This window comes from Strix uralensis, chromosome 3, assembly GCF_047716275.1.
Source record: "Strix uralensis isolate ZFMK-TIS-50842 chromosome 3, bStrUra1, whole genome shotgun sequence".
NCBI lineage: Eukaryota > Metazoa > Chordata > Aves > Strigiformes > Strigidae > Strix > Strix uralensis.
The window spans coordinates 132,258,559-132,280,880 of NC_133974.1; the positions used below are offsets into that span (position 1 = coordinate 132,258,559).

At 41.3% G+C, this 22,322-nt stretch overlaps 1 protein-coding gene across 6 annotated transcripts in view; it reads left to right on the forward strand.

The window, feature by feature from the left end:
- Positions 1-847: 847 nt before the first annotated feature.
- Positions 848-22,322, forward strand: part of XPO1 (exportin 1) — a 40,377-nt gene continuing 18,902 nt past the window's right edge. The window contains exons 1-9 of one of the 6 annotated variants that reach the window (XM_074864464.1): positions 848-1,281; positions 1,733-1,788; positions 4,858-4,955; positions 5,546-5,677; positions 9,415-9,516; positions 13,422-13,494; positions 21,800-21,861; positions 21,939-21,983; positions 22,072-22,253. In XM_074864464.1, coding sequence (XP_074720565.1) covers positions 5,552-5,677; positions 9,415-9,516; positions 13,422-13,494; positions 21,800-21,861; positions 21,939-21,983; positions 22,072-22,253 — 590 coding nt within the window. In that variant the 5' untranslated portion in view covers positions 848-1,281; positions 1,733-1,788; positions 4,858-4,955; positions 5,546-5,551. Of the gene's footprint in view, positions 1,789-4,857; positions 4,956-5,545; positions 5,678-9,414; positions 9,517-13,421; positions 13,495-21,799; positions 21,862-21,938; positions 21,984-22,071; positions 22,254-22,322 lie in introns of all 6 variants that reach the window. The other 5 variants (XM_074864462.1, XM_074864460.1, XM_074864463.1 and 2 more) reach the window with 5 other exon arrangements.

Consider the following 22,322-nt stretch of genomic DNA (forward strand, 5'->3'; position numbering starts at 1 on the left):
TTTAGAATAGGAGAAAAAACACACACCACCCTTTCAACATGGCCAGGCCTTGGCGGAAGAAACAAGACTATCTGGGCAAGGGATAAGCCAGCACCCACCCCTCACCGTTGCCCCACCTGCCCACACAGCCCCCTCCTTACAGCCGAGCATTTCACTGCCTGCCGCCCTGAGGACACCAAAGCAGCGCCCCATCTGCGGGCTCACCAACCACCTCACTGACGCCCACCCCGCTCCAGAGAAGGCCCGTGAGGTAATGCCCGCCATCACCACACAGCCCCACACGGCCCCTCACACAAGGTCGCGTCGCACCCCTCATCGCTACGCTCTCACAGAAACACCGCCTCAACACTAGAGGAACGCCAGCCCTCCCAAGAGGAGCGAAAACCTCTTTTTTTTTTTTTTCAAGAACCGTGACCTGTCGTTTCTCTCTCTGGCACAAAACCCCAGTTCCCAACGGCCGCCGCCTGCCCCCCCCCGCACGCGCGCTCTGCGCCTCAGCCGCCTCAAAAGCCGCGCTCCGCCGCGCGCGTCACGCCGAGCTGCCGCCCAACCAGAAGGCAGTGGGCCCTGCGCCCGCGCTTTGCGAACCGAAGGCGGGGCCATCTTTGAGTGACACCTTGCCTCGACCTATCAGCCAGCAGAGTCCCGCCCCCCGCGCTCTCCCCCTCGCGCGCAAAACGCTGCCGGAAAGGGGGCGGATCCCCTCGCTCTTATCCCCCCCCACCCCCCCGCCCTTCGGCGGCTGCTCGCTCCCTCCGCCCCTCCGTGGCGCGCGGAAGAGTGACAGACCTTCCGCCCAATAGGCGAGGAGGCCGCTTGCGCGGCGGCATCACCCGGGACCAATGGGAGCGTCGGCTGGGCGGAGGCCCGAGGTTTCCAAACGCTCCGCGGCGCCATGGGCTGAAAACTAAACCGAGATGGAATCTCCCAGTCTGAACCGGTTTGAGCCGGTTCCGAGTCTGTGGCATTAGGAGGGGGAGACGCGCCGCGCTCAGTCCTTGCTACCACCGCTGTCTCCGCCGCCGTGCGTGCGACCCGCTCCTAGGGCAGCCCGCAGGGGGAACCGCCGGCGCAGCTGAGGGGGCAAAGTTTAGTGCGAGCCCGGGGGGGGGTGGGAATGGGGGAGAACTGAGCGCTGGCCAGGCCGAGGGGAGGGCGGCAGCAGCGGGAGTAGCGAAAGACCCAGCCGCACGGGCCCGGGCCTGGGCAGCCAGCGACGCGGCAGAGAGAGAGCCAGGGCCCCGCCGAGCCGGAGCTGGAGCAGCCAGGGCCACGAGGAAGGTAGAAGTTTCCCTCTCCCCCCCCCCCCATCTCCCCCTTACCAGGGGCCTTGGGAGGCCGGAGCCCCGCGCCGCCCCCCTTCCTGCAGCTCCCCGAGCGAGAGGAGGGAAGCGCGGCCCGCTTTCTGCTCGCCCGGCGGCGGGCGGCCTTGCTCCGGGGCTGAGGGGAAAGCGCGGAGCCGTGCGCTGAGGGCAGCGCCCGCCCGGGGGCCGCGGGCTTCGGCTGGGCGCCTCTAGTGCAGTCAGGCCGGAGCACGCTTGCGAGGGGGTAGTGTGGGGAGGAGAGGAGTGGCGCTGGTAATACAGACCCGACCGGGAGGAGGGTGCGCTCGTCTTTACCCCTCTTCGGGTTTTTTGTTGTGTTTTTTTTTTTTTTCTTTTGGGGGGGGGGGGTGGGGTGGAGGGTTATTTTTGGTGGTGTTTATTTTCATTTTTTTTCGGCGTGTGGTTAGAAACTTCGCTCACCCACCCCTACTTTTTGAAGGAAGAGGCTGTAAGAAACACCTAGGTAAGTAAGTGCTCAGGCTGCGGGGAGGAGGGGGGGAGGGTGTTGCGATGAGAAAACGCGGTGGGGGGCAAGTGGGAAGAAGGGGGGTGTGTGTTGGGGCGGCGGGGGGGGTATGGCCGTGCGTGTGCCTGTGCGGAGGGCGCAAAGTCTTCGCTGGGGAAGGAAAGGCTTAATGGGCTCGCGAGGAGAAACCCTGAGGGGCGGGGGGGATGTGTTGAAAATGAGGTTTTGGGGTAGAAGCATCCTAGGCCCGGGAGGGAGGCAGCGGGGCTGGGGCGCAGGGCGGGGGCCCTCCCCCCCCCTCTTTTCCCCTTTCCCCCTTCCTCCTCGTTACGAGGGGGCCGAGCGGGCTGGGGGAGGGGTAGGGATCGCGTACGGGCAAAACTAGGGCCCTAATCTGTAAATTATTAGGAGTGGAAGTTTCCAGAAATATTTTTGTGTGTCTGTGCAGCAGTATTGAAACGTCCGCCTGCATCACGTGGGGGCCCCTGTATAGAGCGCAGGGCTGGAGCCGAGGGAGGGAGAGGAGGGAGGGGCTGCGCCGCCGCGGGCCCGCCGCGCTCCGCAGGGCCCCGGCCCGCCTGCCCGGGGCTCCGCCGCCGCCGCAGCCCTTCTCGCCACCCCCCGCCCCGAGCCGGGGCGCTGCCCGAAGCGGGGAAGGTGTGGGGGGGGTGGGCTGGGGGGGAGGAAGCAGCGCAGCCGAGCGGCGGGAGCAGGGGAAGGCCGCCGCGCTTCGGTGGGGGGGTGAGTGATCTCCGTGCCGAAAAATGAATGTTCTGAAGGTGTCGGGCAGGTGATGATTTAATCTCGGACGCGGAGCCGCGTGTGTGAGGGAAGGGGGTCGTGACGGGTGCGTTGAGTGTAAGGCGGTTGTGATGTGCTCCGTTTGATAACGTGCAGCTGGAGGAATTTACAAGTGATGCAACTAATTCGTTGGAAGAGGGTAGTGGGGCGGTCATTCGCTCGCGTTCGGTAGCGGAATTGCATGCCTAGGATTGGGGCAGAGTGACTCTCCCAGGGTGTTACATTGTTGTTTTTTTTTCTTTTAATCGCTGCCCCTAATGAGCTTTAAGTAGCTGGGTTGAAGGTGCTCTAGGGTTCATTGTGAATACTCAACGTTTCTTACTATTAAAATGTATGATTTTATTCTTGTGCACTATATGAACCAGGTATATCATAATAAACGAACTATTGTGTTAAACTTAAAGGTCCAGGGTCATCGAGAGTTGGGATAACTATGTAAACAGTGCTGTAAATGCAGTTCTTTTGACCTTCGGTAGATGTCAGATTCTTGCTATGTTGTAGTTCAGATATTTTTTTTAAAACTTTTTCTCTTCTTTTGTTTCTGTTTCCCCGTTTATTGGCAGGGTTGACGAATCGATTAGTGGTGGGTTTTCGAGCTGAGGTTTAAACCTGTTCCGGGGTTCAGGCATGATGGGGAAAATAGTATAGGAATACAGTAAATTAAAGATTATAAGCTTCATGTGGGTAGGCTGTTAGGAGTAGGAAATCGAGTTGATTGCAGTTGGTATTGACCACAAAGCCGCCATTTCTGTATTTCAGTTTGTGAGTAGGTAGGTCATTTTGAAGATAATGCTGGGAGTGGCAAAGGGCCCTATTCAAAACATTTCCTTTCTGCTTCCATGTGGTTAATAACTTCTCTTGGTCACGTGGCCCCTCGTTTGTGCTCTTAGGGCTGCGTAAAAACCACCGAAAGAGGCTTAAATCCGAACTGAATGGCCCTACCTGAGAAACGACTGATTTACGACATTTATTGTAGTTTGAAAACCGCTTTCCCGGCTCACGCTTCAGCCATGGAGGCCAGATGTGAACAAAAAGGGGCGTGCCTGAAAGCATGCGTGTCTGCTGGAAGTATTAACTGCCCTAAGCTGAAGAGCGTATTAATTGGTGCAGTTTCCTTCGAGTAGTGCTGCTTGGTGACCCTCAGCGAGATGAAATTTTCAAGTGTCCTTCTGAGTTAAAAGAATAAATCAGTGTTCCCTGCTGTTCTGTTTCTTGCTTCTGTGCTTCACATTGCAATTTCGAAAACTTAAGGGGGGGGGGGAGGAGGGAGAAGGACAGATGTGAAGTGTGAGTTTTATTCTGGTTTCTATTTCATTTCCTTCTGTTTTTCCAGGTAGATGTTGTAAAAAGGCTGACTGGGTATTGAGATGGAGCCCCCAAAATGATTTGTTAGTGTAGTAATATTAACAAAATGATTTTTTTTACTTCAAAATATAATTAAAATACTCATGTTTTTTGAAGTTAATATCTTCCTGTATAGAAATAAACAAAATTGCTTGACGCTACTTGCAAGTAGGCATTTCTAAACAAAAGATTTTCCTTGTCTTTATGCTACTGTAGGACTTTCACTTAATTAGTAATTACTTGGGTTGAGGCACAGGTTTGTCTTGCTCTTCGCTTTTGATTATGACTTAAATACATAATGCATAAAACAAATTCTTATTTACACATGAAGTTATTTATTAAGAGCAGACCTGACTTCTAGCTTACTCTAAGGAGTGGGTTGGCGGGATGTATGGGGGGTGTTGCTGGAAGAGTTTCAGATTATATCTTTCTGAGTACAGAGATAGCTCTAGTAACTTTCTGAGGGATCTTGCAGCTGTCCAGATTTCTGGCTACTTCTCAAGTGAGTGGTTTAATATGAGATTTGTAGCTTTATGGAAGATTCTGAGAAGGAGGGTGAATGGCAGGAGAGCTGCTGTAGAGGAGAGGGAAGGACTAAGCGTTACAGCAGCCAGTGACTGTGAGAAGAGGGCAGTAAACTTGATCAGGTATTTCCAACATGGGGGGATGGTGTGAGAAGGTTAGAGTATAGTTTGCCATCCACAATTCTGTGGTTCCTGGCTTATTTTCTTGCTTTTCACAATTGCGTTTATCTTGTACCAGTCTCTGGCTGGTAAGCATCTTAGATGCGTGCCCACAATCACACACACCCCACCTGACTTCGTTTGCATAATATAGAGGCTGCTATATCTAGGAGAAAGAGTTAATGCATGTGTTGCTGGTTTTATGGGACCTGAAACTTCCAGTAGAATTCCATTTCAGTTTGAAGTGATCTCACCTGGTACATGGAGTAACCTGCTGACTTAATCCTCCCCTTCATCCTCTCAGAGTGCCTTCAGACAGTCAGCATAGTTTCAATGGTAATTTTTTACTTGTATGTAGTTAATTTATAAGTTGGGTTTTTTTTTCCCCCAAGTATTTGAAAAATGCCCTCTGGCTAATTTCTTGCTGTGTATGTAGATCACGTTTCAGTTCCGTAACCAATTGTTTAAAAGCTGTTAGAACTGATCTTCTAAATGTGCATGTTGACCTGGGAAACTCAACATTTGACTGGGATTGCTAGTGCAGGTTTTGGTTGTAATGATACCAGGTGTTTCTACTAGCAAACTTAATGGTTTACACGTGTTTAGGGACTGGTAGGAGTGGATACCTGCTTTGAAATAAGTTTTAGCTTGCTGATAATACAGGCCATTGACTAGTCAGACTGATTATGTGTTACACCTGCTGAAGACCCGGAGAATTTGGCTAGGGTAGTGCTGTGTGAATTTTTCAGAGGGAGTTTGTCCTGCTACTTGCTCGACAACTGAAGGAGAGTTGTGTTGAGTGCTGTTTAGCGCTGTGAACATAGCTCATATCATTCAAATGAGATGCTTAAGTTGAAGCACTTGCTTTACAACTAAGTCTGATAGTAATTTCTTATTAATTGATCAATTTTTTACTTATTTTGCAGTAATCTATGCCAGCAATTATGACAATGTTAGCAGACCATGCAGCTCGTCAGCTGCTGGATTTTAACCAGAAACTGGATATCAATCTCTTGGACAATGTGGTGAACTGCTTGTACCATGGAGAAGGCGCACAGGTAATGTGGACTTGGAACCTACGTTTATTGACTGTGTTTAACCTTACAACGAAGCGGTTGAGCAAAATTAATTCACTTCAATAACAATCAGTAATATTAGTGAGTTTGCTCTGCTAGTGACTGGAGCATCACTGGTATTTCACGTGCTTGGATTTCAAGGCAGGTCTCATGTAATGAACATTGAAATATCACTTGGAAAAATGTTAGTTTAGTCTGTGTTCACTTCTAGCATTTCTGCTGTTGAAAGGTATACACAAGTACAGTTTGGTAAGGGTGCTTCTGCTTGCAGCTTGCCCTCTCTGACTTAGTTCTTCAGGAAGGTCTGAGTTACCTGTTACTTATTATCATAGACAGGATTGCAAAGCCGTAAATTCAATGTTGGTCTCGCTGAAGTATTGTATTTACAAGAAAAATATTAATGGTGTTGTTACTGTATTTGTACTTGTAAAGCAGCATGTCACATGCATTTAAGACAAGAGTTTGTCTTTTCTTCTGTTTAGTTTTTTGCCCATTCCTATTTGCCTGCATAGGTGGTTCTTGCACTCTTTTCATTGGACTTAGTGCAGACTCTGAAGTCTAAGTTGAAACTGGGGGGAACGTGAGCATTTGTGTGTTGGGATAGATTGTCTTGAAAGCGAGTCTTGTATTGATTTTATCTGTTTCTTGAACTACTCTGGAAATAAGACTTAAATGTTGAAAGCAGGTATTGCTACCAGGGTGTTGTCTTAGTTCCTCTTCTGGCAAATTTTAATCATTCATGCTTAACAAATTGGGAGTTTCACTGTCAGGCATCTCTTACTAAGATACACTTGCACAACAGCAACAAGTGAACTCAAATGAGACAAAGTAGCTGATGCTGTTCTATTCCTTCTGTCTGTTAGAACAAATAACATACTTGCTTATACTAGTTTTATATATCTCTAAAAAACAAAAACACCCCCAACAAACCAAAAAACTTTTGTAAGGCTTACTATGTGAATTCCTGCAGGTTCTGAAATACTTGCTGTTTTTTTAAATATTTGCATTTGGAGTTTTCTAAATTCAAATAGTTCCTAGCTGTAGTTTTTCAAATGATCATATGACAGAAAACTGCTTGTAGCTTTGCCTTAAAAGTATGGACTTCTGAGTGCTTGTTTTGTAAGTGATGTGTTTGTTTACTGTACTGCCTTGCAAAATAGATGGTGCTTATAGTATTGCTTGGATTGAATGGAGTTTAAGAAGTTGGAAGGTTTACAAGGAGAATAGAGATTGACACTAAATCCAGTGATAAAATTGCAGTTGTTCTGGTATTGTGAGAAGTTGCTTCACTTAAATCAGCTGGGTATAGTCTCTGGTATTTAGAAAATTCATGCAATAAGAAGCAAAAATTCATCTTAACTGGCAACAGAAAATTACAATATAAGCTTCTTTTAAGGACATGTACTAATATGTGTTATTTGACTGAAAATTTGATTTTCTGTTTTAGTATGTTTCTGAAGGTAGAGATATATTTCAGTGGGTCTGTGAGCTCTTGCCTTTTCCAAGGAGTTGAAAAGCTCATGTAGGAAAAAAAATGCTTCTCTGTGAAGCTCAAATCTTGTCTTAGAAGGTGACAGGAATAATAGAAGTTGAAGAAACTAAATGTTAAAATTGGGAGAATAACAGTGTTTTTTCTGGAATAGATTAGGGTAATGTTAGGGTAAAAAAAGGTCTAGAGTGCAGCCTGCATGGCCCATGTTGAACTTGCTTTCAGATTCACCTGCCTCCTCCTCCTGCTTAATTCTTATTGCTGCTTGTAAAACTCCTATTTGCTGATCTATAATAGGCAAGGAAGAAGCTTTTTTTCTGTCCTAGACATTTGTTTCTCTTAGCTTTTTTGGTATACTTCTCTGAAAAGAAAGACTGTCCCCAAACCCACCCCAGGGCAACACATGATTAAGGAGACTTCAGACAACTCATAGATGCCTACCTGGACTGATGCCAGACTCTTAATTCCATTGGTCTGTTAGACCTTCACGTGTCCAGAAGGTTTATTTGCTAACTGATTTTCTGTTTGGTAGCAGCAACACAGTGATGCTTCGATCTTGCTTAAGTGTTAATGTTTAATTTACACTGTTTTTATGAAACAGCTGGAATTGATGCCCAGAAAAGGGGTTAGTGGGTATGAGAGCAAACTTGTCAGTGCTTGGGAGAAGGGTATGGAGCATCTATATTTTGTTGGTGTTGAAATTTGATCCTGTGATATGTCACCAGTATTAGAAATGCTAATGAGGCCAATATAAAAACACACCCAGTTGAACCTGGAAGTAATACAGCTGTTCTTTCCCTCTTAAACTAAACTGCATCAAAGGTGCTGCTGTTTTATGGTTTTTTGGTTTGGTTTTTGGTTTTGTTTTTTAAAGATCTGATGTCATACTGTGAGAATATAGTTGTACTGCTTTTGGAATTAAAAGGAATATTTGTGTGGTACTTCATATCAAATCTACAGGGACTTACTTGCTAGTCAAAGTCATTATCAGACTGGGAATTGCTTCACTATGCTCAATGATATTAAGTACAGATGCCAGTATTGTGCAGATATTTTAGACATCCTTGCTCTTTACTGTTGTTGCTTTCAATTTTAATTTGGTAAATCCCATTTGTCTGTTTCTTGTGTTATATGGATAGAGATTTTTGGGTCTTGATGTGGTTTGTCCCACTGAAAAATACATGTTTTCTTACACCAGTTGATTAGCTCAAGTATGTTCTTGTAGACTCAAGTATGTTCTAGCATACTAGAAATCTGCACAGCTGTAGTAAGTTTAATTGTTGAAGTTAATCCTAAAGTAAAGCTTTAACTGCTTTGTAATTCTGTTGGATTGGCTTGACAGTGCAGTGGAAGAGTGAGCTAAGTTCTGTTAGTTGTGAGGTAAGATGTTCATCTTAGTGATAAGACGGCATCTGATGCTTGTAGGTGATATAATTTGCAGCAAGATTTGTCAGTACACTGCATTTTTGGAAAGAGCTGACGTAATTTGGCTCCCTAAAAAAGTACTTTTGGCCATCTAGGCTTTTGAAAAGGGTAGCTAAAATGAATTCAGCTATTACAGTGTGTGATTGCTTCAGAGGAGGTTTTGTATCTAGTAGAGTAATTGGTACTGTCAGTCCCAAGGAAGAACAAACCCATTAGCATGACCAACTCCCTTCCTCCCCCCCCAATCAGTTTTTATTACTGTTTTGTAAGCTGTTAGATACATCAAGGGATTCCTCGGAAGCAGGGATTGGAGGCCTCTAATGCTCTGCTCTGTGGTTCTTCAAAATCAAATCAACAGTTCCTACATCAACAACTTTCCAGCATGGTACAATACTACTTAAAGCTGGCATTTTGTATGAATGCTTCCAGTAGAACTAGAACGTTTGGGTGCCCTTGAAAAAAAACTTCATTAGATGACTTTCTTGAAGGGGAGAAAACTTTATTCCCTAGTATGGTTTCCCTATAACGTGTGCTGGTCTTGCGTGTTCACTGCTGATCTAGATGAATTGTTCAGTATGGAAGAGGGGAAGTAAGTAAATGACTGTCATGCATCAATGTGTTTTTGGAGTTTGGTTGTTAATAAACTATCACGCAGAAGGAGGCTTAAGGGACTTGTTGCTCCTGATTGAGTTCTGCCTAACTGTTGGATAAGTGATTTAAAGATGTGCTATGTATTAATGTCTTCACTGACAGTATATATTTTCTTAAATAATCTAATACTATATTTCATCAAATTTGCTTTTAGCAAAGAATGGCACAGGAAGTCTTGACTCATTTAAAAGAACATCCTGATGCGTGGACAAGAGTTGATACTATTTTGGAGTTCTCTCAGAACATGAATACCAAAGTAAGCAAATTAACTTTTATTTATTTGGTTTTCCTCTTTCTTCCATTCATAAACTTTGAGGAAGGTATCTCATTTTTAGCCATAGACTCTCTTGATTCAAACCACATTTTTTTAATTGCCTTGTTCCCGAAGTTGGCTTTAAACAATAACTGTAAATGGACAAAATATTTAAACCTCCTTTTACATTGACAAGAGTTTCTTTCTCCTTTTTTTTGTTTCAAAAAAAGGAAGAGCTAAATTGAAAATACAGGGGTTTTTTTTCAAGGCACATACAAGCATGATGCCAGTTCCAGAGATTGGGGTGTGTGTGTGTCTGTATACATCTGAGTAATGAAAAGTCTCCTAGAGCCACATTTTGTCCTTGGATAAGTGCTTGGCTGGTTTTGATCATAATGAGAGCCATGTGCACGTAACTGAGGAGAGAATTTGTCCCTAGGTGTATTGGAGACAAAATAGAAACCTTATTAGGCCCAGATTTTGAGCAATCCATGGAAGTTAAGCACCCCAAACTATGCAGTATGAGATTAGTCTTTACTAATGTACAGAACACATTTGCTTTGTACTGCTGTTTTAAATCCATCCATCATGGTAGAGACTAAAAGGGACAGCATTCCGTTTTTTTTCTACAATTTTAAATGCTTTACCTAAGACTACTGAAGTTTGAACCGAAAAGTTGATCGAAATGTGTTTTCACTGTCTTTAAGTTTGATTATTATCTCAAATGAGTGACATGCATGTTTTTCTGCTTGATACACGCTGTGTTCGAACAGAAAATAATCGTGTTTGGATGGTTTCTGAAATCAGGCGGTATTCGTGAAACACTTCAATTTTTTTCATTGCTCTCTGAAGTTTAGGGGAGAACAGTTTAAAGAACTTCCTCAAAGTGCTAACCTTTAAGTAACAGTGTTTGCCTGTTTGCTTGCCTGGTAAACTTTGCTTTTTATACTGACAGACATTACTAATGTTTAAGTTGATTTATCAACAGTATTTTTAAAAACTCAAATTTGTCTTGTGAAAAATGAGATGATTAGAGGAACAGAAAGAAAGCAACAGGTAAAGAATTCTTCAATTTACATAAATTGCAAATGATTTGGTGCTAAATTTATGCACTATGACATTTGGCTTATATGCAATCATATTTTTTCTTTAATTAAAGCTGTTAACACTACCTGATATTAATCATAATGTTCCATTATGTTGATTGCTTGTAATAGGAAGAAAAGGGGTGTCTTCCTGTGCAACTGACACAGCTAGGCTTTGACGGCAGGCCTCCACAAGGTCTACCCTTTTGATTCCCTTTAACTGAATTCTGTTCATCAATTGTTTTTGTTTCTTGGGAGGTGGGAGGGAAAGGGATTCGGTGCATAGAATAAGTAATAATAAGGGTACCATAGAAATTTCTACCATAGGGATCATTTCATACTTTTTTCAGTCTTTGTTGTTGCCTGTCCCTCATCTTCATAACTGGTCAGTGAATTGCTATTAGTCAATTAGAAATACGCAGACCAAGAGCAAATGAATTTTGAAAGACTTCTATTTTATGCGCAGTTTAAATGTGTTCGCGTGTTCTGTGGTAATAGTTGACTAAAAAAGACTCTTATAATAGTTCAAATGGCGAAACTTGTCATTGCTGTCAGTGACTTTTTTGAGCTTGGTGTATCTCGTTATCAGGGAAATATCCAAAATCAGAACCATCAAATCAAATGAAGCTTAAAACCAAAATAAAACCCCCAAAAGCCCCTTGTGGGAGTGTTCAGGCAGGCTGATGAAGCCTTCAGACACAGTATGGCAAGAAGGATGCGTAGGTGAAGATTGTATACGGTGATTTTATTACTGCTGCCATTTCATTTCACATGGGAGTGTTAGGAAAAATGAGTATTACTAGTCCTGAGGAAGAGATGAACAAGATGCTATCAGAGGGCAGAACTGACAAAAGAATGAGTAGAAACCTTAGCCGAATCTTCACAGTTTCAGATACCTGAATCTGAATTAGATACTTGAGTAGACAATGAGGGATAGGTGTGGCAAATTGCTAGAGGTGTCTGTCCTTTTTTTGGACTCAGAGGAAATGCAAAGGGGGGGGGGGGACAGGGGACAGAAAGACTATCAAGATGAGGTCTGTCCTTAGTTTATGTCAGGATTTTCATTTGAAGTTTTGTTTGGTTATCTAGTGCTTTTGTAAAATGAAACTGGGCTTGCCATTCTGTCTTAAAAGCTAAATAAGTTGACTTGTGGAAAAAAGTTTGGAAGCAAAACTATCATTTTTGGCTAGCTGTTATCTGCGAGGGCTATTAATACGTGTGCCTGTAGAATCTAGAAATTCAACTGGAGTTTAGATCTACTTCAGGGAAGTTAGCACTGTCTGATACCAGTGTTCATGCTTCCAATATTGTTAGAAGCTTTTGTAAGTATGTTTTGTATTGTCAGCCTGGATCAGTTGCAGGTGATGTCTCTAAATCTGTATCAGTGGCTGAAATCACTTCCTGTGAAGTGAAACATTTTGCTTGTTTGCATACGTTTTCCTTATGTATGTTCCCTTGATTTCATTTCGCTTTTATGTTAAGTAATGAAATTTACCGATTAAAATCTAGTTGATAAACTTTTGATGCTAATCATGAAGAAAAAAATATCCCGCCAACTCTCTGTTAACGCATAGTTTTTCTTGGTACCCAAGGTTTTGGAAGGTGACAGAATATTTTGCAAATGCAGGATGAACACATGAAGCCTGTGGGAACTTGGGTCAGATAGAGAAGCAGAGAGATGTAGGTTATGTTAAGATGAGAGCGGCAAAAATAATACTTCAATACAATGTAGTTTGGGACAGTCTACATTGTGTTTTTTTTAATTAAACTGAAGTTTATATGATCCCTTTGGTTGAAATGCTAATGATCCTACTTTGTATAACAACTAACCATTTTAAAGAGGAACTCTTATTCTCAGCCAAACTTTTAACTGTGAAAACTTGAGTTTACCTTTCAGGCATTGATGTGATGTTTTTTTAATTCCTAATCCATTGCAGATAAAGTAAATGCAAAACTTCTTGTCCCTTTTTCTCTCCTGTCTATTCATGCTAATGGGGTTTTACTTTAATAAAGCTTTTCAATCATATAATCACACACTTCTTTCCCTGTTACTGTGAGTTGGCAGTAGGGACAAATGGGCAGAGGGACTGGCCTTACCGATTACTTTGCAAACGTAACGGTTTCGGGTAAGAACATAGGAAGGAATTCCTGAAAGGTAAAAGGATTTCCAAGAGCCTGTTCACACTTTTATTATTCTTTGACTGAGCACAAAAGTTCATCTTTAAATAGTAGAAATAGCTGCCATATTGGGGTGGGTACTGAAATTAAATAAACCTGTGGGTTGTCTTGCTGTTCCTAAAGTAACACACCAGTGAAGTTTGGGAAATACTTTCTTTAGAAAGTGCCAGTGTCAGGACATGTGATGCAAAGACAAGATTTTTTTTTTTTTTTCCAGCTCTTAGAGGAATGATAGGAAGCTTGAGACCATCCAAGCTGCTAAATATTTTAGGAGCCTGGTTGTGTTAATACTTGAACATATGAGCAGTCATTTATGATGCAAATTCATATCTGGCTGCTACTTTCTCTTTTCCAGATAGCCAAAATTGTCTGCCAGAGGGCTTTTCATTAATTTTTTTCCCCCCACCCCCCTCCTGGTGTGAGCATGATCAAACAGCAGGACTTAGTATAGCAAAGAATAAAACAAGAAAAAAAAATATGCATGAAACCTCAGTAAATGGGTGAATAGACATAATTTAATGAAATTATTAGTTTAATAATCTTGAAGTCTTAGATGTTAAGTGTGAATGTCTGATTGAATGAGAGTCCTGAAAGTTAGTTAGTCCTACAGTAATGTACTCACATTTTGTTCTTCTCCAATTTCAGTATTATGGACTGCAAATCTTGGAAAATGTGATAAAAACAAGATGGAAGATTCTTCCAAGGAACCAGTGTGAAGGTAGGGAGGGATTTCTGTCTTTTTCTCTTAACTTTGTGTATTAACTGAGATTTAGACTGTCAGTCCCCATGTAAGTAATTTTCATCTTCAAATACAATGAGGCTAGTAACTTTTTGAAATGTACTAAGACCATCTGTGCTTTTCTGGCTGATGAAACCATGTCTTTCCCTTTTATGATGATGGTCTCAGTGGGGTGGTGAGCACCTGAAATTCTCTAAATGTCATGGGAAGGTAAAAGGTGTGACTGATAGTTTGGAAACATCATCATGGGTTAAGTGTTGTACGGACTTGCAGGCCAAACTTACCTGAAGAGGTCTAAACCTAGGAAGCTTCTGATCTGAGCTCCTGGCTTTGAGGTAGAGGTTTTGATTCTCTGTACTTGGCACAGGAGGCCCTTTTCAGCCTTGCAGGGCTGTGTACGCAGCCCCACCAGCATGCTGTCACTTTTCTGGTAAACTATGTGGTCCATCTGGTAGCATGTGTACATTTATGTAACTTTTTTGAAATTATAAGCAGTCGTAATTATTTTAAAATAGAAACACTAAGTAAATGCAGAATCTTACCTGTTAACAGTCAGTCATTCTTTTAGGCAGTGGGATGCTATAAAGTCTGCTTTAATTCACCGAAGTGTATCTGCAGCTAGATTGCTGTAATTTGAAGTGCAGTGTAGGGCAAACCCCAGTCTTCTGTCATTGCAAGGAATCTGAAAGTCTTAAAATAAGTGGTGTGTTTTGGGTTTTCTCCCTCCCTCCCTCCCTCCTTGCAATGTTTGTTGAATTTTGGATGTTGGCTATGGTAAAAGGAGGTACCTCTGTGGTATGGGATTAGTGCTTGAGCACGTAGCCTTCTGTCAAGTTGTGATAACTTGGACTTCAAAACATTAAGTAAACTGCTTTTAATTCTTGACATTGAATGTTGTCACCATTTTATACTTGGCTTTTTACTAAAAGCTGGGTTTGAAACTCAGTAAAGTTATTCCAAATTTCAGTGTTCTGCTGTGAGCTTTTATTAACAATGCTAAGATACACTTCAATTTTTTACTGCCAGTGCTTAGGTTCTGAAACTATATTGATAAAAATGTAATTGTACATGTTGATGGAAACAAATGTGTAGAGGAAGACTTCCACATTTTTGTGGTTACTGTTCTTCTTACTTTCCTCCCATCCCTTCCAACTGTAGGTTGACTGATAAAGCGGAGCTCTTTTTTGCCAGTGGAAGTAAGGTTTCACATTCATTCTGCTGTTGGAAACAGACTTGCAGGTTTCTAGGGAACAGCTTCAACTAAGGCTCAGACACAACTGGGTCCTTTTGAGAAACTAACGGAGAACCCTGATGTTAAGTCTTCTGAGTGCTTTTAATTAGAGTATCTCAATTTTGTAACATTCCTGACTAAGTGTTTATTTTCAGCATGTGGAAGTTTATTCTCTGGATATTTTTGGCTGTGGGAGCAGAACAGAAAGAAAGTAAGGAGTCAGTAGCTTGAAGCAGTTACTCTGCTTCCTATTGCCCACTGGTGAAGGGAGGTGTAGCAGGATAGGAGATGTCACAGAGGTAGAATTACTTGATAGTTTGGAACTGAACAAGTGCCAAATACAGAATATAATTCAGTAATTATAAGTCTTAAAAAGACACACTCTTAATGCATAGGATAGATGGGAAATAGTGGTGGTAAGATGAGGTTGCTCTCTGTGCTTCGGGTCACGTTATCTCCATCTGTTCTTGAGATGCTGAGATAATACCGGATACATGGCTTAAATGAATTGTGGAACTGATATATTTTTAGATTGTGTTTTGGATTTTTGTTACTTCGCTGTCTGCAGGCATGGTAGTACTGTTTGACTGGTTCCTGTCATCTGAAAAGATGCAATAACTATAGCTTGATAGATTACAATGCAAAATAAAGTCACTGTCTGTAGTTGTGCAGTGAGCTTCAAGTATTCTAGTCTTATTTTCCCTGACTTTAATATTTCTGAAGACTCTAGAGGGAAAAACCACCTTCATCCTAACAAATGTGTGTCTTCAGTTCAACCTTTTAAAATATTATCGTTTTCATAGAGCCAAACTAAAATTGTGAAACTGACTTGTATCCTGATGTTTTAGGGGAATTGAGTTAGCTGGCTTTTACTTGTCTGGTTTCTCTTGTACATGAATAGAAGAGGAACTCAATCTATTTAGTGTACTGTGGCATTTGATCTATCTTGGCCTCAGTGGTGTAGGAGGGAGAAGCAGTGTTTCATCTCTAATCCAGATTTATCTGGTCTGTGGTGGTGGTTGTTTTTTTTATTTTTTTGGCTGGTACTAAAGAACTGCTCCAGAGCTCATTCAGATGGTTTGATTACCTGGGAGATAAAAAGACTGGTTAAATTGAGGTTTCCTTGATTTCCTTTAGTTGACAGGATTTTCCTGTTTGAAGTGTAACTAGTAAAATATGGGTGCAGGAAACTGAAACTCAATATAACAAAGTAATGTTTAGTAACAAAGTAATTTATGCAGGTTATAAATCAGTTACTTTTACCATGTATCTTTATAAAACTTAACATGTCTAATTTGAAATGTGTAGTAAATACAGCTGACAGATCTTACTTCGGGTTAAGATGAATCTAAATCCATTTATGGGAAAATACTGTTTTTCTTTTGTAGCAATAGCAGGGCTTAGGAGTTGAAGTTAAGACCAGACCTGAATTGAGCCGGCAGTGAATGAAAAGGTTTCTGAAACAACCTTCCTGAAAATTCTTTGAGAAATAAAACAATGTCATTAACTATAGAGCCTGAAGTTCTTTTGAATGACTTGTTGGACTTTGAGGTTAGCCAGGGCTTCGTTATCACTTCTGTCTGAATGTTGGGAGGTTTTAGCTTCCAGCCTGGAATTCCAAATGCAAGGAGGAAAATATGTTTTTTTCAAATCTGGTTTTTGGACTTGAAACTCCATTCTTAAGTTTGCTTTATTTTAAAATAGCTTTGGGTCTTGAGCTCTTCTGCCTCTGGTACCTTTTAACTTGTAAAAAATTTTTCTGTTCCTCAGGTATCATTGATTTTGAAGGTTGAGGGTTGTAAGCACTTTGGAGAGTTCATCTGTATCTTCCTGAACTCTAAAACAGGGAATGAATTTACATTTCTAAAATACTTATGTGGTTACTCTGCTTTTCCTTGTTCTTAATTTTTTTTTTTTGTTAGCTGTTTGAACCAATTTGTTATCTAGACAGAAGTGGAATTAGGGGGCACAGACCTGGTAAAATTTAGTGAAATCAGATGCCTGGCCTGCATGTTCAGCCTTGAGACATGTTTAGTCATAGACCATAGCAATGGGTTAGACTTGCACTTTAGAATGTATTTAGTCCTTAAGAGAAGTATTGCATATATGTGTACAAAAGATGTCATGTGGTTTTCAAGCAAACCTTACAGAGGCTGCTTCAGTGAAAAGCGGGTGGCATATTCCAGAACACCCCATACAGTGATGAATTTGGCTTATTTCCAGAGTATTGTACTATCATTCGCAAGTATAAGTTCCAAGTTTATTGAGGTGATACTAAATTGCTTTAAACTCTGATATTCTGTAGAGTTGATTGTTTAATAATACTTACAAAGGATGTAATTTGATTAAAGTACTATGGTCTCAATAGGATTTTCTCTCACAGTGTGAAAACCTGCCTAGAAATAAAGGCTTCTTGGTCTTCCAATTCAGTGATATGTTTCATTAATTCTGCAATGTGAAATGAAATTCTGTTCCCTTGAACAGAGCGAGCTTGTCTTGGAGTGTTTTGAGTTGGAATGGATAAGCACTTCTTCATTATGAAACCTGAATTGCTTGTACAACTTTACTCATTTTGAAATGGGGAGGAAAAAAAAAGTGAAGTGTTCAGAGAGATGCAGTTTAGTGGCTCACAGGAAGGTCTTGGAGTTAAGTATACAGCTTTTGATGTAGTGGAAGCTGCTGTAGAAGAGATTTTTCTGTGGAGTGATTAGATATTTTAATGGAAATTTCTGGCCTGCTTCATGAAGAGAAGTTTTTTGATTCTCTATAATGAAGGGGGAAGGAACTACATGGCATTTCTGGGGGGAGGGTGAAGACAAGCTCCATGCCCTTTTTAAGAATTTTCTTTTTTTTTTCTGGTTGAAAATGGGTTGATAAGGTTCACCATTAATGGGGAAAGACGATTTGTGAGACATTATGGGAAAGCATTGTTTCTTAAAACTAAAAGTAAGATGGTATTTTGACCATATTTTGGGACTACTTAAACAGTTTAAACGTGTGTATGCAAACAAATATCCCTGGAAGGGACAACTCAGCTTTAGGATTTGAAATTCTAATTTTGGTTGCAAAATAATGTTAATTTACTGAATTACATCGTCCACCTGCTGAATTTATGCCTCTTAATCTTTAATATAAGAGGAGAATTTGTAAATTCTAGCAAGCTAGTGTAAACTCGCCTCTGCAGCACCAGCTAGAATAATTTTCAATGCTTTTTTGTGCTCTGTAACTGCATGAAAGGATGTGCTTGTATGTGTTAAGTACAAGAAGTGGTTTTGTCTACAGGTGTGTACTTGCTGGCTGTGTGCATTCGTGGTAACATGCTGAATTCAGTCACGATAGGGGCTCCTCCAAGCTCAGGTTACACACCCTAGATGAGATGTAGTTGCTTCTAAAAGCGCATCCAAAGATTAAGTTGTAGGATATTTCAGACTTCTGAAGTTCAGACTGCAGAATTTAGTAATGTTGGATAATGTGATGTTACTCCCTGTCCCAGTCCAGCTTTACCTGTTGCACAGCTTGAGTCACCTGTGAAAACACTTTGCTTCCAGGAAGTGCTTCGGTTTTACTGTATGGTTTTCTCTCTGTAGAAGAGCAACTTTCACGTGAGGACTATAATGTTCATCCAGAAGTATTGTAAAAGCACTTGGATTAACGTCCTTGCTCTATCTTCCTTTTTTTGTACTTTGCTTACCAGAAAATGCTAACAGTGGTGCTAGTCCAGGCTTTCTGACAGTGACGATGTCCAGCTTCTCTGATAACTAAAACATAGTTTGAGGTTGGAGCTAGACCGATTTACTGAACTGCTGTGTTCCTCACCTGTGCACTTTTTGATGCCTTTGAGCCAGTACTGATGCTTCGCTGGCCCTTTAGTGAACTGGTTCAGGGAGCTAAGCTAGCAGAAGATAGTTTCATAACAGTTTTGAACTTTTTTAGTAACACTGTTGTTCTACTGTTTCAGCCTCTGAAGAAGTTCTTGAGCAGGTGCTAGGACTGCCAGTGCTGTCTCAAAGTTTTAGAAAGAAAACCAGGATCTTTTCCCTTTGGTCACAGGTTGTCAGGAGATGAGCGTAGTTGTCCTGGGTATTGTGGTTGGGGGTTTTGGGTTTTGCTTTTTTTTCTTTGTTGTTTTATTGGAAGGTTGTTTTTTGGGAAAGTGCCTCTTCCTGTTTGACTCAGTGAAGGATCTGAATGTCGCAGTTGTGTTGTCATCTTCAAGACTTGCTCAGCTGCATCTGTGATTGAAGGAGACCTTCTAGGCAGTGCTTGGGTGACTTGTGCATGTCCTGTGCTTGCCTCCTTAGAATAACACTTCCCTTTAAGTTCTCAAAACACAGTGATTTTAGCAAATCAAATGGACTACTACCCTTGAACAGTTTCTTGGACATGTTCTGCTGAAAAATGAGACTTGCCTATGTACTGTTTTTTGTCAGAGAATCAAGTTGAAATATCTTCATTCCACTGAGAATTATCTTTCCTATGGAATGATAAAGAAATGAGCTATTAAATGCAGACCAGAAACCACAATACTTCAGTTAAAAAAAAAAAAAAGTAGAAAATGCCATTTCAGCCAAAAAAAGCATTAGAGAATTGGATAGCTGCTGCTTTTAAGGGATTAAGAATATGACTTTGTTCACTGGATGGAAGACCTTAGAAGTCTGTGGCATGACATGTGAAAACTAGCAAACTTTTTAGGTTTGGGGCTGTGGTCACCTTGATTTTGGTTTTTTTTTTTTTACACCCCACCCCCCCAGTGGAGAAGCTTTGGAGCAGAGCAGCTGTTTTCATCTGCTGATCTCAAGGCCAGACTGATGATAGCACAGTGTTCAAGTTGTAGCTAAACAGCATAATGCTGTTGATGCAGCAAGATGGAAAATATGTAGCTTTGAAGTCAGATGTCTAAGAACAATAGTCACTTTCTAATTCCTTTTCAAAGTGTGAAGAGTTGCAATAGTAGACTTCCCATAGTGGTTCGGTAGTTTGGTTTTTCTGGCACTGCAAACCTATTTCCGTACTATTTTGGGGGCTTTCATATCTCATTTATGAATTACTGTAATGCTTCAGCAAAGTGTATGTGGTTTAGCTTTAAAATACTAGGACAGGCCGATGATGTCAAACTAATGCTAGTGCTTGGTAATAACTCTTACCCACTGACTGACAATGATGCTATTTTGTTAATGACCATTCTTCTGAAGTAGTATGGATTGATCCCAGTTGATAATGATGAATGGTTTCATTTGTAATTGGAACTACTGGTAGAACAGATCCTGTCTAGTAGATATTTAATGGCTCAAAGTCTAGACCTAGTTATTCCAGATTTTCTGAGAATGCAATTACCAGACTGTTTCTTTTAATGCTGTTGCTTAGGCCTGAAATGCAAAAAAATTGACTTAATTCTGGTAAAGTCTTAGAAACATCTTAAAGTTTAGAGTAGTGGCTGGGAGAAAATGAAATGTGTTCAATGGAAGGTGTTCTTCTTGGTGAAATGACAACTTTTTCTAAACTCTTCAACGTATGCGTTTTGTCTGCATCAGTCAGTTGACTGTCTTGTTGAAGAAAAGACTGAAACCAAATTTTGAGTTCATGAAGTTGAATAGCAAAGCACACACCTATTCTAAAACTTCCCTTAGACAAGAAAACGCTTGCCTGGTTTGCAGTGTTTAATCCCTGATGTGCTCAGATCGATCATTATCTCAAAGCTATGTTGAAGTAGAACTATTAGTAATGTCCACCTAGTTCATGACTGCAGATCCTCTCTGCATGTCTTTTCTTGAAGTCAGATGGTGTTGTACAGAATGGTTTTAGATACATGTATTGTGATGAAGTCGCTTGGAAAGCCATTGTTTCCGTGTCTTGTGTAATTGATAGCTTAATGGTGAGGAGGGAGCTGAGGATTACGTGGCAAAATGGAACTTTAGGCAGTGTAGCTTGCTACAGTGGGTTTTTCTGGGGTTTTTTTTTTGTTGTTGTTGTGGAGCTGAAAGCTTTAATTTAAAAACGTTTGTAGAAGAAACACGACAAAATGAGTGATTTAAATACAGTCTGTGCTCCCAGATGACAAATTGTTAATTTAAGTAAAAATATATCCCTGGAACAATGAACTAAAATTTTGCAATCCATAGCATCCATGTGGACTATAAAAGCACAGGAGTCCAAATCCAAGTGCATTGTTCTATATCGGGGAATAAAGTTTTAAGTTTCATTCTTCTAAGATTGTGCAGGAAAAACTTTGCTAAGCTTTAGCATGGTGTTTCACTTTGAAATGCTGTGCGTTGGAATTCCTGTGTTTAAAATGGATCACCTAACTAAACTGGAACCTCTCTGAACTCTTACATACAGTGAAGGTGATGTATCAAAGCTTTCTGTGCAGTTCTAGCTAACTTGGCATTAAAACTGGAGTCACGCTTAGAAAGCTGTATTTAGTCCTGGAGTTAACTTTCTATTAATAAAGTATTAGTTAAAAAAGATGGAGCACGGTTGTTTGAGTCTTGCCACTGTAAACATTTGGCTGAGGCAGTAAGAACACATCTGCCAACTTTGGAGTTGTTAGATATGATCTGAAAACGCAGAATGGGTAGAAATACATTTCACCGAGAGCTCTACAGCAGCACTTGTAAGTACCTATCACAATATATGTGAGGATCTGGACAGTGCTGGGTGCTGTCCTTCCATCTTCAGCCTAACACAGTGGTGTGCAGTGCTACCAGTGCAACCTTTCTCAAAATTTCTTGCAGCCTTTAAGAAGCTGATACATTGATCTGGTGCAAAATGCTACATGTTCACTCTAATCCTTAGTTTGTTTTCCTTTTGTTTTATTGAAATACCTTAAGCGTAAAGGCTTTTCTTTACATCTGAAGTATCCTCTTGCAGAATTGATACAAAGGTGGATTTTTTCCATATAGCACGCAAGTCAAGAGGGATGCTCTCTGACACATGCGTATGTTCCGTAGAGGTGTTTCTTTCTAAAAACATGTGAAGAATCTGACTTCAAAAATACTTATTACTACATGCGTGATATCTGGCATAGTTGAAAATAAATTCCTAACTCTTCTGCAGGTATTAAAAAATACGTTGTTGGCCTAATTATCAAGACCTCATCTGATCCAACGTGTGTAGAAGTAAGTGAATTCTTTTCAGGGGAGGAAGAGGGAGGGGAATATTATGCATAACCTGACTCTTCTTTTCTCTTCTCCAGAAAGAGAAAGTGTATATTGGGAAACTGAACATGATTCTTGTTCAGGTAAGCTTGAGTTCATAGAGTTTTAAATCTTGTTATAAAGTCTCTGGCTTTGTATATGTATCTAACATATGGATGCTTCACTTCTCAGATACTGAAACAGGAATGGCCAAAGCACTGGCCAACTTTTATAAGTGATATTGTGGGAGCAAGCAGGACTAGTGAAAGCCTTTGTCAGAATAATATGGTGATCCTTAAACTATTGAGTGAAGAAGTGTTTGATTTTTCCAGTGGCCAGATCACCCAAGTAAAAGCTAAGCATTTGAAAGACAGGTAAGCCTATATATTTGAACCTTAATAAATAGGGTAGACTTTGTGCTTGCTGCTGAATAGTTGACCTCA